Below are 16,579 nucleotides of genomic sequence, written 5' to 3' on the forward strand. Positions count from 1 at the left end.
GAACAGAAACAAAACACAGAAATGGGGGGAAGGGGATCCTGAAGTATTGGCTGCAATGTGATGACTAACTGTGCGGAACTATGCTCTGCATAGCTTCACTTATGGCAGCTAGAGCCACAAGTTGCATGTAAACATACAACATCCATTTGGATTAATTTGAAGTGCTTCTAATTAACTGTGTGTGTGTATGAATTTTATCATATTGTTGTACACGACATTCTTTGACACAATGGAAGGAACAGTACACAACCATTTGCTTTGACCAACAGTGATACTTTTTTCTGCAGCTTATCAGCTCACAAGGATCGCCTCTGAACAAGTTGCACAGATGATTCATTTCAATGCATTCTTATAATGTGCTCATGAGACTCTAAAGTTGTTGAGAGCATTGCAAAGGAACTGGTTTCTCTTTCATCACAGGCACAGTAATTAGGGTGTTGTTGTTGTTTTTACAATATCATATCATCTAGTGTATTCTGTATACTAGAGAAAGGCATCCTGATTCAAATATTTATCTACAAGAGATCATTTGCAGATCATGCACACAGCATGGATAATCATGGGCTGTGCATTTTTGTTTTGTTAAAAATATTTGAGATTTGGAAACCCTGCCTTACTGCAAGAAATTGGAGGCAACTCATTATTATTAATATTTAAAATGCATTATTGGTAAGTCCTATTTAATCTACAAGACAGAAAATGGCATCGACTATACCCATTAGACTCAGACACAAACACAGATAAAACTTCTCCGACAAAGACACCATTTCATACATCCTGTATATATTATCCTGTATATATTTATAATGTTACAATATCTATAGTACATTGTATACATCAAAGATACAAAGTTTAACACCAAAGTATCTTAAATCACAGCGCACAAAAGGCAGGCAGACCCAGTAAGTTATTTCAGTTTATTACTGGCATCACTCAGGTGGCAACAGTGATGGGTCCAGAACTACCTGTCATCATAATGTAAAGGTAGATACAACATGCCAAAACTAGCTGTTCCTATTGATGAGCAGGGACAGGGGAGGGCTCTAGTACCCATGCAGAATTCCACATAAGACACTGACCTCAGCGTCAGACAGCTCTGAAACGTCTTGTGTGCATGCACAGGGTAGGTCCCAAATAAGATTCCCTCTAGTGCTTTCCATTGGAGTAAATGGGGTGTCAAGCAATTTCAGAATGCTTTATGGGCTTGCAAACTGCTAACCTTGGATATAATTTTAGCTTAGTTTTTAGCTGCTTTCATTACTCCTTTAGGAATGGGGGGGGGAATCATTTTTACAGAAATATTTAATGTGGACAAAATGTTAGCTCTGAAAAATTCACACGGCGAAGGACATAATTGTCTTTCAGGGTAGGAAACTACAGAGGTTTCCAAAATAAAGTTGGAATCCAAATTGGTTTTGGGAGCGTGTTTTGAGGACCAAATCCTATGCCTTTTGTATGATACTGGAGAATCAGCAGCTGATGCCCAAATAAGTACATTGGACAAGCCGACACAGTAGCATTTTTTATTTTTATTTTTAAAAGGTTGCCCACCTGGGGCCATATCACAAACTGTTTTTGAGCCTTCCTCAGGTTCATAACTGGCTTGCTGTGAAGCATGTAGACTGCTGCTCAGAAATCATGGGAAAACCAAAACTAGGTGCATGATACTTTAGATTCTGCACTGATACTTTATTTGTCTGTGCTGGTTTATCTGTTCGCTGAAAACATAAGAGTTACACATTCAGCACAATCGCATGCATGTCTATTCAGAAGTAAGTTCTACTGTGTTCAACTGGAGCTAGTACTTAGAGACGTCTGGAGGATTCTTGTTGTGCTGTGTGGGTATCCATTTCCCGAACCAACTGTGGATTGTAGGATGAGATGCTACCCATTCAGAGAACTTCAACTAAAGGATAATGGAAGACTGTGTAGACTAGGGAGCTCTTCTGAAACAGAGAACTCTACAAATTTTAAGTAGGATTGATTCATCATCAGTGTACTCTTCCTTCATGCACCTGGGCTTAATGCTCACACCTATTGTGAACAGGATAGATATAGACAACATCTTCTGTAGATAATGGACTTCTGTCTATTACCCTAAAATGACTCTTGTTGTTATGGGAGCATGTGCTATTTTTTATTGCACTTAACTTTGCACAGCACTTATAGTCCTTACATTTGTCCTGTGAGGTAGGCTCCTGCTCTTTCAGAGTAAAACTGTTTCAGAGTTTGTAATTTCCCCAAGCCTACACAGTTACAGTGGTGCCCCGCAAGACGAATGCCTCACAAAACGAAAAACGCGCAAGACGAAAGGGTTTTTCGGTTTTTGCGTCGCTTCGCTAGACAAATTTCCCTATGGGCTTGCTTCGCAAGACGAAACGTCTTGCAAGTTATTGCGAGTTTTTTTCCTTTTTCTTAAAGCCGCTAAGCCGCTAATAGCCGCTAAGCCGCTAATAGCCGTGCTTCGCAAGACGAAAAAACCGCAAGACGAAGAGACTCGCGAACAGATTAATTTCGTCTTGCGAGGCACCACTGTAGTTTGTTCACTAATTCCCACTGAACACTGAAACTATTACACAGCAGTATTCTATGTTTTAAAGGGGGAGAGGGATTGCAGTGTTTTGGAGACTGAGAAACAGGAGATCCCATTCTCCATGCTGACTGTCAAGTTTTGGAATTTTAACAATTGCTTACATAATACTCCATAGTGATAACCACCTCTAATCTCTTGAAGCTTGTTAGGCATAGATCATTTCACTTCAAATGTAGAAGCAAGGGACAAGATCTGCAGGAAACTGCTAAAACCTTCACTGGCCGAAAAAAGTTTAGTACACTAAAGACGTTCTTACATCATCAGGATACAGCTATAAATTTTCCACAGCCGGGAAGCTGACACATTAGGGAATTAACATACACTGTGGAACAACACTGCCCAGCAGTTAACATGAAAAGTGACTTAACCTTATCAAAAAGACTAAGGAAGATTTGTCTTTAATGCCAGATACTTCTAGGAATTTTAGTGAGAAATTAACTAACAGATTTAAATATATATTCCAACAGTCCCATGACTCACTGAAGATCATCATTTAGGGAGCCATGATCGAGTCATAGAAAGATTTTCAACTTCCCTTTTTACCTGACCTAAGGTGATAATTATTATATCAAAAATAATTAAAGGCGGTAACACCAGTGGCATTTGAGTGGAAAATGCTAAAACACAGCTAGTGTGTCAGCTGCTCAAATATATTCTGTATATATTATACAGAAGCAGTTTTTTAAAAAAATATTTTAATCTGCCTGAAATTTTGAAGTTCAGTGCACTTCATAGAGGCAGCTACAAGGCTCTGCTAATTAGCCACTGAACCATAAAAGGTGGTAGTCTTCTAGATGAACTGACAGGGGGAAAACTGTCCTACCACTGCATTACTGAATGCCGTGTTACAGCTTCTCATTGCTGAAAGCCAATGTTCATTTTTTGAACGTGAAAACTGTATGTGGCACTGTGTACTTTCACTACTCCATGTTATATATATAAAAAAGACAGATTTTGATCATACAGTTTATGTTCCAGTTGCGACTTATCTTCCTTATTTCAATTAAGAAATGAAATTATTCAGAAACTCCTTCAGAACAACGAACACACACGTAATAAAAACTGAGATGATGTTGATGCACCAGCGATATATACATCATCGTTTTTTTGACCCGCTGTTACCGCTTGCAGGCTTGTTAAAGCTTCTGCTCATTTGTGGGAAGTGTACAGTTGGGGTTCTTTCGGTTGGACCATACAATCCTAGGTTCCTGGCCGCAGCTGATTTTCTGAGAGGTTTGACACTGGGAAAAGGACTGAAGACTTGTGTTTTAGTAGTGGCAGCTTGGGGAGATTTTGCCACTGTCCCACTGTCACTGGGCGAATTCGGGAACTCGGATAGAGGTGTTTGACAGAACGAAGTTGATACTGATTCAACATCATCTTTGTCATTTTGGGTAAGTTCCAGAGCTTCGAGCTTCAGCTGAACAGCTGATACGTTGACGTTGGCATTGGCATCTTTGTAACTTGGTTCAGGAGACTGTCCTTCAGCAGTCCGGGCATCTGAATCATTGCCTTCGATTTCCATAGATTCAGATTTGCTTGGAGCCTCTTCTTTCCCATTGGGGCTACTGGTTTTCACACCTTCATTCTGCTCTTCTATTAACCCTATTGTATCTCCATAGCCCAGCTGGCCTTTGGCTCTTGCTATATTCTTTCGATGCACCCTAATGTGAGTGCGCCAAGGAGAGTTGAGCTTTGTTTTAAGATCTTCGTGGGGACTAGGGGACATCTTGCCTCCTGCGTGATTTGGAACATGAATAATAGCATTTTTGGAAGACCTGTTAGTTGGCTTTATCTTCTTTCCTAGCAGAAGGTGGTTGATCACTGGAGAATGGTTCACTTGAGAGGGCAGAAGACTAGTAACTGGTCCTTTATCTGAAGAAAACAAACATTTAAGAAGCATGCTGTTGAATGAGGCAAGGCAAATGATCAAACATTAAAGCAAACCTGACCAGTTTGATACACAAACACACACACATACACATACGGGTGGGGGAGAAATTAAATTAAGTTTGCAATTAAATGCAGGTCTATCAAATTAGCACTTTCAGGAAAATTATATGAGAACAGAAACACAGCTATCCCTCAAAATTAGCATGTATCTGAATTTTGCGGCGGTGTTCGCCAATCAACCTTTATTTTAAAAATGCATTACATTAGGGGAAAGTGCACATGAACATTAATATGCATCAGTGAAAATGACATAAAATGCATTATATGAGGGAAAATGTCTTGCAAAAATGTGTGCATTGGTCAAAACCGATTATCAAAATGTGTTCATTAGGAGAAATTTGCTTTAAAATGTTAATCAGTTTTCATGAATCAGATTGCTACAGAAATGTAGAGGACGTGATTTAAGAATAGAAAAATGAGTAACCAAGAGAACAAAAGAATCTGAAGGTTTCTGAAGAAGTGTGCATGCACACGAAAGCTCATACCAAGAACTAACTTAGTTGGTCTTTAAGGTGCTACTGGAAGGAATTTTTTTGTCAAGAGAACAAAAGTTCAAAGTTCCTTCTATCCCTGCTATACACTGCATTTTCCAATCCAAAACTGACTCAGATATTTGACCATGTGCTTCTCATGTCTCTCTCTTTCTTAATAGCAGGCTCCATTGTTTCTGTTGACTAGGGGGGAAATGCAACAAGAAACAGAGCATCTAGCAGCCTGAAGAAAGCAAGGAAAATGTATTTTATGTTGATTCAGAACTAAGAAAGCCATTCGGTAAGTAGGACTTATTTACTTTTAAAGGGAAAACATCTGGTACATAAGAAGCTACATATACCAAATCAGGCTCCTGATTCATCTAGTTCAGCACTTAAACAAACTGGCAGTGTCTCTCCAGAGTTTCAGTCAGGATTATGTGACTCTACTACTGAAGTTACAGTTCAGATATGTTTAACTGAGCAGCAGTGATCCTCTCTACAAATTTCTCTGACACCTATACCAAGCAAATAAAAATGAAGATCCTAACCCAAGCCTTCTTTTCAAGGCAATAAAGACCAAAGAAAGAAAGAATGTGAAATTAAATATATCACGAAGCTATACATATACACAACAGATGAATAAATTGATGGATTAGATACTATTGCCTGATTTAGTTTAACTACTAAATTATGTGAATAGCATGCTAGATTCTGCCTTCTGCCTCTGCCTTGTCCTGACGACCACACAAAGGTGTCTATAACCAAGCAGCTGGGTAAATACTCCATTTCATAGAAAGAACATTCAGCAATTTAATATGGTAACCAAGACAGACCATTTCCCAGCAGAATATCCAGTCACAGAGAGACGAGAGAGAGAGTGCTAAAGGATATATACAAAACAATTGATTAAGGTTAGTGAAAAGGGGCTTTGGCAATCCTGGGAAATGAAAACCTTCATCAATTTGGTTTTGCCACATGGCTGTTCTGTGTATACTATATTTCTTAGATTTTCAAAATTTCATTTCATGGGGTATTTCCTATGAAATATAGAGCTGAAAATCCAGCCTGGGACAGGAAGGCCATACTGTCAGATGTGGGATAAGATTCCTCACCACTGTTAGGAGGTACGACCCATCTCTAGCAGTAAAGTGAAAGTTCAGTTTTCAAATGGTTCATCCCACAGATAATACTGTCACAAAGGGTATTTACTGATCAGCAGCGACTGTATGTGCACTTTATGCTAAATCAGCGTTGAAACATATTTGGTCTAAGTCCAGCCAATTCATATATAATTTTGTAATTTGTTGATAGTTCTGATGCCAAATCACTGTCCATCCAATTGGGAATTCAGAACATGTGACCCCAAGTCCAAGGATGCCAGAGCTGTTAGTAAAATCAGAGAAACCAATATTGTATCCAAGATTAGCATAGATATCTTTAAATACCATTATTCGGCTGGTCCCTGGGATCTAACATAATCCCAGGGTCATCATCTTCAGACCCTAACAAAAGAAAAACAAAGATCAACATCGTCTTTATAAGTGACATGCTCTTTAGTCAGATGAGATCCTTCCAACTATTTCATTCTTTTCTTCTTCTATATATAAATGAATACATAAAAACATTATTTGCTTTCTCATGCACATAGCTGAAGCTAACTTGCACTTCCAAACACAAGCGATTTACCTGCTCTGATGTACACCTGATGGACCTGTTGCTGCTGTTTCTTCTTTATCCGTGAATACTGCCTTTTCAGCGCATTAATGTCTGTGGTCATACGTTCCATCATCATACTGTTAAATGCGGCGTGGTATTCACTCCGACAAGCATCTATTGCTCCAGGGCTTAGCTCTGCAATATTGCTGGAACCTAGAGTCTGCTCTTCATTATGATCTATGCATAGTAGGAAGAGAGCATGAGAAACGCATCAGAATGTATTACATAATGGCAACCCCACCGTCCTTAAATCGGGGGAGGGAAAACTGTAGCCCTCCAGATGCTGTTTGGACTATAAACACTCATTATCCCCTAACCACTGGCAATGCTGGTTGGGGATGAAGGTAGCCGCAATCCAAAAATCACCTGGAGGGCACAGGTTCCCCATCCCTGCCTTACATGAGCAGAAGATTTCAATAACCTGGCATTGTCTGTACTTGCATTTAAAAGGCTGGCAAATTTTAAATCTCAAAAGATCAGCAGTAGTCAACATGAAACTGTTACCAGCCTGTACTTAAACCCTCAGGAACTACCAACAAAAAAATTACCATATTCATCTTGATGTGACTTTGAGTATTACTTGGCAACGCTGTTCTCAAAAGTACACAGCAAGCCATCATGGGGGTGGAGAACAGAACATAGTTAAGGAAGGGATACACTGCTCCTCTCTAATTGCTCAGTTGTGGGCCCAATCACATTGTATCTGAGATAAAACACCATTCTATCGTACAGTCAAACCTCAGTTGTCGAACATAATCTGTTCCGGAAGCCCATTTGGCTTCTGAAACTTTCGACAACTGAATCGCAGCTTCCGGTTGGTTGCAAGAACTTCCTGCACTCAGCAGAAGCCGTGCCAGACATTTGGCTTCTGAAAAATGTTCAAAAACCGGAGCATTTACCTCCAGGTTTTTGGTGTTCGGGAGCCGATCATTCGGAAATGGAGCCGTTTGGGAGCCGAGGTTTGACTCTACTGCAATCAGCACCAAAGAGGCAGCTATGTGTCACCTATGAAGCACTTCCTATGAAACAGCCTAATGTGACTCAACGATTAAAAAAATCAGTAATAAAAACATACCGTATTTTTTGCTCCATAGGACGCACGCACATTTCCCCATAATTTTTGGAGGGGGAAATCAATTTTAAAAAATCTTCCCCCCCCCCCAGCCCCAAAGAGCAGCATACAGGCTGCGCACAACCTCTCCCTGCCGGAGATCCCGCTCGCTGCTTTGGCTTCCTCTTTAGTCATAGCCCCGTGCAGCCTCTCCCTGCCGGAGAGGTTGCGCGCGGCTATGGAACAAGCCAAGGCAGCCAGCGGGATGGATCCCACTTGCTGCTTTGGCTTCCTCTTTAGCCCCGTGCAGCCTCTCCCTGCCGGTGGGGTTGCACCCAGCTATGGAACAAGCCTGCATTCGCTCCATAGGACGCACACACATTTCCCCATAATTTTTGGAGGGGGAAAACGGCGTCCAATAGAGCGAAAAATGCGGTATGTAAAAACCATTTTAAACCCAATATAGATAAAGATGGAATGGGCCATATTAATCAAATGCTCCTATACCCACCTTTCATAGGCCACGGAATGACATGGTTTGTCCTTCAAGCATTTGATTAAGGGCTGCTGCCCAGGGATGCTAATCTGCAGGCCTCTAAACTTTATAGCAGAACTGCAAGATAAACCCATGGGGGAAAGAGGCTCCTATGGTGATGCTGTAATATTTACATTCTTTACCTTTGAATTGCTTTTGATACTTCTGTAGTTCTGGGGCTAGAAACCCACTGAATGGCCCAAGGCAACCAATGACATTAGCTATGGAATCTTCATCATCGAGGTCGTTCTCCTCATCACTATCTCTAATTTTTCCCAGCCATCTGCAAAAGGAAAGCACACAGACACATTGCTGACCTGGACGTGCAAATGCATGTATAATAAACTGAACAGTTCACCAGGCTCAAGATACATAATCATCTACGTTTGTCCCTTTTATATACAGATCCTGCCTGGATTACAATATATGGTACTGGCAAGAGGTGAGGACAGACTTACCCTGAAGCTGATTTCACTGAGGCAGGAAAAGGAGTAATGTTGTATGTATATTTCTCCCGTAATTCTGCTAGTTGTGGGAAAGGGAACTGGGCCATAGAATAAACAGTCTAGGGGGCGAAAAGAAAGAGACAAGCTTTTAAAATCGGTGCCTTTTCTTTTAAACTTTCAAAGCAATTGTCCATAACTCAAATAAAGGATGGCTGCAGGATTAGGCAATATATTTCCTCAAACGAAAGGTGAAAGGTTTGTTTTTTGTGATGGAACATACATTACCTGCAGGAAAGAAGACGACTGTCTCGCTGGAAACGTTAAGAGAACTGTTTGAATGAGGCAGAAAAGATAACAAGGACATACATGCATGGAAAACTCGTGCAAACGCAAGCATTTGCTGCATTCTAAGGCATTTGTTTTCAAGGCAGTGTGTGCAAATTTAAACCATCTCTACTGCAAGGGTGGTTAATCTATGGTCCTGCAGATGTTGCCAAACTGCAACTTCTGTCCTCTCTGCACCCACTCCAAACAGAAATTATGAACTAACAAATGTTGGAAGCATTCTTTATTGCTACCATGTCACAAAAGCAAGAAAGTGAACAAAGGGTGGAAATAATCACAAACGTTTGCTTTGCCAAAAAAGAAGTGCTGCCATACGAACGCTCTGCGAGTGTTAGAGCAGGGCAAAAGTCTCTCAATTAAGGCGTGTTTCTGAATGAATAAAGAATGAGTGAGTCTGCTTGGCCTGTACTTAATACACAAAAGCTACCATAGAAACTGATGCTATACTTCTTGCCTGAAGGTGAGGGGGCGGGAACGGGACACCACATTGCCCTGATGTAGTGCAAGCAATGAAATGTTAAGCCCTTCTGCAGATGAGATTCCTTTGGCCTCAGTCAGGAGTGTGCACAAAAACTCCAACATAAAACACCTCTTCCATTTTGCGAGTCCGCACAACACCTGGCAAGCGTAGGAACAGACAAAACTGCACCTAGCCCCCACGTCTCTTCCCCCCCTTATTGGAGTTTGATCACTTTTACCTGCTTTGTTACTGTATTCCTACAATCCTATCCTTTGGGAGAAGAACTGCAGCAGAACCTGAAAATCATTTATACCCTTTATGTCAATAGAAATCTGATCCACATGAACCTCTGAATGAAATTGTACCATTTTTATTTTTCTGCATGTTGCTAGTTTCCAGAGGTTTACAGAACTACCGTATTTTTCGCCCTATAGGACGCACTTTTCCCCCTCCAAAAATGAAGGGGAAATCTTTGTGCGTCCTATGGGGTGAATACAGGCGTTCGCTGAAGCTTGGAGAGCGCACCGACCCCTCTCGCTCTCCAGGCTTCAGGAAGCTATCAGCAAGCCTGTGGAGCCCGCGGGAGTTCCCACGGGGCTCCCTAGGCTCCCTAGGCCGGCGGGCAGGCATGACACCCTGAAGCAGAGCGCCCCACACGCCGGGCAGACATTGGCCAGCCCCACAAGCTCGGGGGACAGCGGGGAGGCGCAGACCCGCCATCCCGCTGTTCCCCGGCCTGGTTTTGGGGGGGAAATAAAGGGGAATTTCCCCCCCTTTATTTCCCCCCAAAAAAACTAGGTGCGTCCTATGGGACAGAGCGTCCTATGGGACGAAAAATATGGTACATGTTCCTGTCCCCTTCTCTTTTAGCTGCAACAGACTGATATGGCTACTTCTGGGTGGGTGGGGGAACCAATATTCATAGCCCACCAAGCTGAACATAACACTACAGCCATATATTGTACCTTCCTTTTTTAAAAAAAATCCTCCCCAAAACAGCAAAAAATAGGTGATTTATTAAGCATCTTGGTGGGCTATCTTACATGGCCGAAGGCAGGGTTCCTTTAATACCCAATGCTATCTGCCTATTATTGTTACATTTCTATCCCATCTTTCTTCCAAGGAGCTCAAGGTGGTATCAATGGCTCTCCTTCTCTCCATCTTTATCCTCAGAACAACCTTGTGAGGTAGGCTGAGAGAGTGAGACTGGCCCAAGGTCACCCACTAGAGTTTTATGGCTGAGTGGGGATTGAAACCATGGTCTCTTGGGTTCAATTCCAGCACTCTGACCACTATACCACAATGACTCATACTTTTGTAAACCCTGAACCTCTCTGAACTGGAACAGCTTTATTATCTCCCACTTGGACTACTGCAATGCGCTCTACGTGGAGCTACCTTTGAAGGTGACCCAGAAACTACAACTAATCCAGAATGCGGCAGCTAGACTGGTGATTGGGGGCGGCCGCCAAGACCACATAACACCGGTCTTGAAAGACCTACACTGGCTCCCAGTATGTTTCCAAGCACAATTCAAAGAGTTGGTGTTGACCTTTAAAGCCCTAAACGGCTCGGCCCAGTATACCTGAAGGAGCGTCTCCACCCCCATCGTTCTGCTTGGACGCTGAGGTCCAGCGCTGAGGGCCTTCTGGCAGTTCCCTCATTGCGAAAAGCAAAGCTACAGGGAACCAGGCAGAGGGCCTTCTTGGTAGTGGCGCCCGCCCTGTGGAACGTCCTCCCATCAGATGTCAAAGAGATAAACAACTACCTGACATTCAGAAGACATCTTAAGGCAGCCCTGTTCAGGGAAGTTTTTAATGTATGACATACTAGTGTATTTTTGGTATTTGTGAAAGCCGCCCAGAGTGGCTGGGGAAACCCAGCCAGATGGGCGGGGTACAGATAATAAATTATGATGATGATGACAAATGCAGTTCAACTAAGTTTTTCACAGAGCAGAGCCCTTGAAATTGGTGAACATGGCTGACATAAGCTCAATAATTTCAACGAGTCTGCCATGAGTAAAACTTAGTTGAATATTGCCCCATATTTTGAATTCACACATCAAACTAATCACCGAAATGCAATTTATAAGAGAGTAGGCAGCAGTCTGATACTGACATTCATTGCACTCTTCTCAGTATTGTACAAACCTATTTCAAGAGCTATGTGGGCAGCCACCGCTTTGTATTTTAAAAGTACAGCACATTTGCTTTATTCATAAGGTTCCTTCCCTGTCTTTAAAGTTCTTGCCAAAGTTGGATGAAAAGCAAACTGTACAAGGTTGACTTGTTATTAACAGTAATAGAACACTCTGCTTCAATTAGATTTCGGAGAACACTTTATAATTTTTGAACTGGTTTTTTCCTTCCTTTTCTGAACATAGGAACCCAGTAAGCTGCCATATTATACAGGGTCAGACCTTCCAGCTCAATACTATATTTGCTTCCTGACAGCAGCTATATAAAGGAGTCTTTCTCAGTCCTAACAGGGGATGCCAGGGGCTGAATATGAAAACCTCTGCATGCAGAGAAGATATTCTACCATTGAGCTACAGCGTCCCTTTAGGATATTTTTAATACCTTGAAAAAACGTGAGCTTTGTCCAACCAGAGCAAGATTATTCCACCCTAGTTTCACCTTAATGTAGTTCATACTTACTAACCTGCATGAGTTCATTGCTATCAATCAGGTCACCTTCCAACATCTCTTGGGTTAACTTTCCCATGGTGCCATAGAATTCATCCGCAGTTTCACAACAATCTATCTGCCTGCATCGCAACACAAACATTTCCATTGTCTAAACAACATGTTATATTTCTGAGTAAATATAGAGTGCGTAATCAGTTATTTGAAGAGAGGGGGATACAGACAAACAGCTATAAACAGCTTAACACTAGTGATATTAGTAGACAGATATCCACAGATAGCTCTAATTAGAGAACAGGCTATTGATTTGTGTTTCAGCATCATGCAAACATAAAAAGTGAAAATACAACACTATTTCCTTGTCACACTTGAAAGTATCCCAGTGTTCAGGGGAATGAGTCGTCCAACGAAGCACCCTATTTGGGTGATTTACTCTGTGGCAATTATTTATTTACATTATTTCTTACGCCACTTTTCTCAAAGCAGATCAAAATCATAAAAAACACTTATAAAATTTGAACTAACACGGTAAGAAGAAGAAAAAGCAGATTCTAATTCAGTAATCCAACTGAAAATGATTCTAATTCAGTAATCCAACTGAAAATGATTCAAACCATTTTGTAGTTTAGAAAGAGAGAAATCGCTCTTTAAAAGCCAGCCATCTACGATGAACTATGATCACATGGACTAACTATGCTGAGAGTAGGAAGCAATTTCAGCACACAGAGTGCTGAAAAGGAGAGGGAAGTGTTACCAAATGTTTGATAGGACTTCGACCTTAAGTGTAGGAAGGAAAGGACTAGTCCTGTTTCCATTCAGTTATTTCCTTATTGCAGTTTCTATGCAACTTGTCAGTGTTTTGTGAAATGTTTTTCAATCTCTACATCAGCAAGAGAACCATCTGTTATTAAGTAGCAGGCCGGTAAATGGGTCCCAAAAACATTCCTGGGAAATTTCCAAAGGAAAGGGTAGTAACCATTCCATTAAAGGAGAGGCTAGACTGCTGTCTCTACACATGTACATCCTAGATAAAATTTAGATAGAACGCTTTAGAGACATAGTTGTTTAATATTTGCACAGTTCCAGTTTGATGAGAGCTTCTTTTGAAGTTTTCCTGCCCTTCTTTCGACTTCCACACAGAGGAATGATTATTTCCCCCCTTCAATGTGGTGTTTTCTCAGTGAGCATGTGATTGATCTGTAGACAGTTGAACTCTTTAGGGTGCTCTTGAGAGGTCAAAGAAAGGACAACAAGATAGTGATTCAAGACAACAGTACATGCGCCTCAAAGGAATGAAAATGATCATGACTTAGAATTCATGCAGCATCTTCTATTTCAGATTGCCAGTTTAACTCTGAAAACCGCAATCTCACCATGAGCTTCTGTAGATAAGCAACAGAAACAGAGACTCTGACAAAGACCTACTTGAAATAAATATCAGGTTGGCTTTGATCATCATAATTTATCTTTGTGTCCTTGTTTTAGAGGAGGACCCGAGGTGGATGTAACCTTTCCACCTCAGCACTCAGATCTAAACCTGAGTATTTTCTAGAAGCAACGCAAAACTATTTCAGTAGCCAAAGATATTCAAGAATAAAAACATAGACAACAGTTCAATAGTCTGGTCCTATGTTTTCAATATACTGTTACCTCCCTGGGTTACAAACTAAATAATATCTATATAAACAGAAACAAGAGACTCTGAACTCCAGGAAGCTGCAAAAGAAACTGTGGCACCATCAGATCAACATCATATTTCATATACTCTTAAGAAGTAAATGGTGGTGGTACACCTGTTGTGATCCACCTGGAATCAAGCTGTGACCTACTTTTGTTGTTGTTGTTGTTTAGTCATTTAGTCGTGTCCACCTCTTCGTGACCCCATGGAACAGAGCAAGCCAGGCACTCCTGTCTTCCACTGCCTCCCGCAGTTTGGTCAAACTCATGCTGGTAGCTTCGAGAACACTGTCCAACCATCTCGTCCTCTGTCGTCCCCTTCTCCTTGTGCCCTCCATCTTTCCCAATATCAGGGTCTTTTCCAGGGAGTCTTCTCTTCTCGTGAGGTGGCCAAAGTATTGGAGCCTCAGCTTCAGGATCTGTCCTTCCAGTGAGCACTCAGGGCTGATTTCCTTCAGAATGGATAGGTTTGATCTTCTTGCAGTCCACGGGACTCTCAAGAGTCTCCTCCAGCACCATAATTCAAAAGCATCAATTCTTCAGCGATCAGCTTTCTTTATGGTCCAGCTCTCACTTCCATACATCACTACTGGGAAAACCATAGCTTTAACTATACAGACCTTTGTTGGGAAGGTGATGTCTCTGCTTTTTAAGATGCTGTCTAGGTTTGTCATTGCTTTTCTCCCAAGAAGCAAGCGTCTTTTAATTTCGTGGTGGCTGTCACCATCTGCAGTGATCATGGAGCCCAAGAAAGTAAAATCTCTCACTGCCTCCATTCCTTCCCCATCTATTTGCCATGAGGTGATGGGACCAGTGGCCATGATCTTCGTTTTTTTGATGTTGAGCTTCAAACCATATTTTGCGCTCTCCTCTTTCACCCTCATTAAAAGGTTCTTTAATTCCTCCTCACTTTCTGCCATCAGTGTTGTGTCATCTGCATATCTGAGGTTGTTGATTTTTTCCCCAGCAATCTTAATTCCAGCTAGGGATTCATTCAGAGTGGGTTGCAATTCAGCAGTGCACTAAAGACCAGTGCACTAGAATATCAGAAAGAACTTATACGGTTTTGAAACTATCTGACATTTAGTTTTCTGCAAATATGCACTGCCTGAAACTGTGTCCTTTTGGTTCCAAACACCACAGTGCAGGAAATGAATTATCCATTATTCTGCCTTATATTCTGGGAACCAGAGCATTGAGCTTGTTGCTGAGAAATATGGGTTCATACCTCCACTCAGTTATGGAGGTCATTGGGGTCTCTGAACAAATATCTCTCCCAATTGGCTACCACTGAGAGTTGCTTTCAGGCTAGAAGGTGGAAGTAGGGAAAGGTAGAAATGCTTTAAGTATGAGAAGATAATGGTAATGCCTAACATAGGTACCATTCGTGGGCACCTCACTGCAGCTGTACTGCACTGCTCAGTGTTTATTCTTGAGTCTTAACAATATATGTCAAGCTGGAGAAGTAGCCTTTGGCTTGGATTCTGAGTTGCCCATCCTTGAAAAGGGCTCCTTTCTTGTATAGAAGGAAGTCTAATCCAGTATCCAGCAGAGGTTCTAACAACTGTAAGGGGATGTCAGAGAGCAATGTTCACAGCTTTCCCCTTCCTTCTAGGTAAAAGTAAAGGGACCCCTGACCGTCTAGTTGCGGACGACTCTGGAGTTGCAGCGCTCATCTCACTTTACAGGCCAAGGGAGCCTCCATAAATGAGTGGAGGTATGAACCCCTATTTCTCAGCAACAAGCCCAATGCTCTGGTTCCCAGAATATAAGGCAGAATAATGGATAATTCATTTCCTGCACTGTGTACAGCTTCCAGGTCATGTGGCCAGCATGACTAAGCCACTTCTGGTGAACAAGAGCAGCACACGAAAACGTTGTTTACCTTCCCACCAGAGCAGTACCTATTTATCTACTTGCACTTTGTGCTTTTGAACTGCTAGGTTGGCAGGAGCTGGGACCAAGCAATTGGAGCTCACCCCGTCGCGGGGATTCAAACCGCTGACCTTCTGATCGGCAAGCCGTAGGCTCAGTGGTTTAACCCACAGTGCCACTCACGTCCCCTCCCTTCTACAGCCCTCCATAAACCTCCCACACCATTCTTGATCCTTTCAGGGGTGCACTGGGAAATCACCAATAATTGCCTACCCTACCCTAGCAACAGGAATATCTCATGAGCAAATTCTGCTCATGAGACATAAAATAAAATCTAATTGTTCTTCGAAAGACGAAGTCAAAATGAAAACTGTCTGCCTATTACGGAAAAAAATTAAATCATGATTAGTGTTAATTGCATTTAGAAAGTAGCACTTAATTAGTTTTTTTGTCTTATTTCAGGGACAACTTTTGCATCTAAACTGGCTCTTCAGGAAAGCAAAATATGTGGGCATCAGAAGAGGAGATCAGAAGCAATAATGCAATCCAGCAAAACATTTTTCAGCTGAACTAGCAGGCTTCTGCTTGCAATTACCCTTGAAGTGAGTGACAAAAACTTGTTCACAAAAGGACTGGGTCTTTTTGCTTTGAATGTAACTAACTGGGAAAAGAAATAAGTTGTTCCAACTATTATTATTATTATTTAAAGCATAAATCTGAATTTATGTGTCTTAGTACTTTATTTCATAAAGCTTTTTCAAGTTCTTCACAAGAGATGGAAATGATTCCTAAAGCCCTTGCTATTAG

At 41.6% G+C, this 16,579-nt stretch overlaps 1 protein-coding gene across 5 annotated transcripts in view; it reads right to left on the reverse strand.

Annotated features, from left to right (window-relative positions):
* Positions 1-782: 782 nt before the first annotated feature.
* TBC1D30 (TBC1 domain family member 30) overlaps positions 783-16,579 on the reverse strand; it is a 45,094-nt gene continuing 29,297 nt past the window's right edge. For 2 of the 5 annotated variants that reach the window (XM_083699158.1, XM_083699161.1), the window contains 6 exons: positions 12,237-12,342; positions 8,780-8,886; positions 8,465-8,604; positions 6,706-6,912; positions 2,531-4,468; positions 783-2,246 (listed from right to left, as the gene is read on the reverse strand). In XM_083699158.1, the coding sequence (XP_083555284.1) occupies positions 3,690-4,468; positions 6,706-6,912; positions 8,465-8,604; positions 8,780-8,886; positions 12,237-12,342 (1,339 nt within the window). In that variant the 3' untranslated portion in view covers positions 783-2,246; positions 2,531-3,689. Of the gene's footprint in view, positions 2,247-2,530; positions 4,469-6,464; positions 6,522-6,705; positions 6,913-8,464; positions 8,605-8,779; positions 8,887-12,236; positions 12,343-16,579 lie in introns of those variants that run through there. The other 3 variants (XM_083699160.1, XM_083699162.1, XM_083699159.1) reach the window with 2 other exon arrangements.

Source organism: Podarcis gaigeae, assembly GCF_964106915.1.
Source record: "Podarcis gaigeae genome assembly, chromosome: 10".
In the NCBI taxonomy this organism is placed as follows: Eukaryota; Metazoa; Chordata; class Lepidosauria; order Squamata; family Lacertidae; genus Podarcis; species Podarcis gaigeae.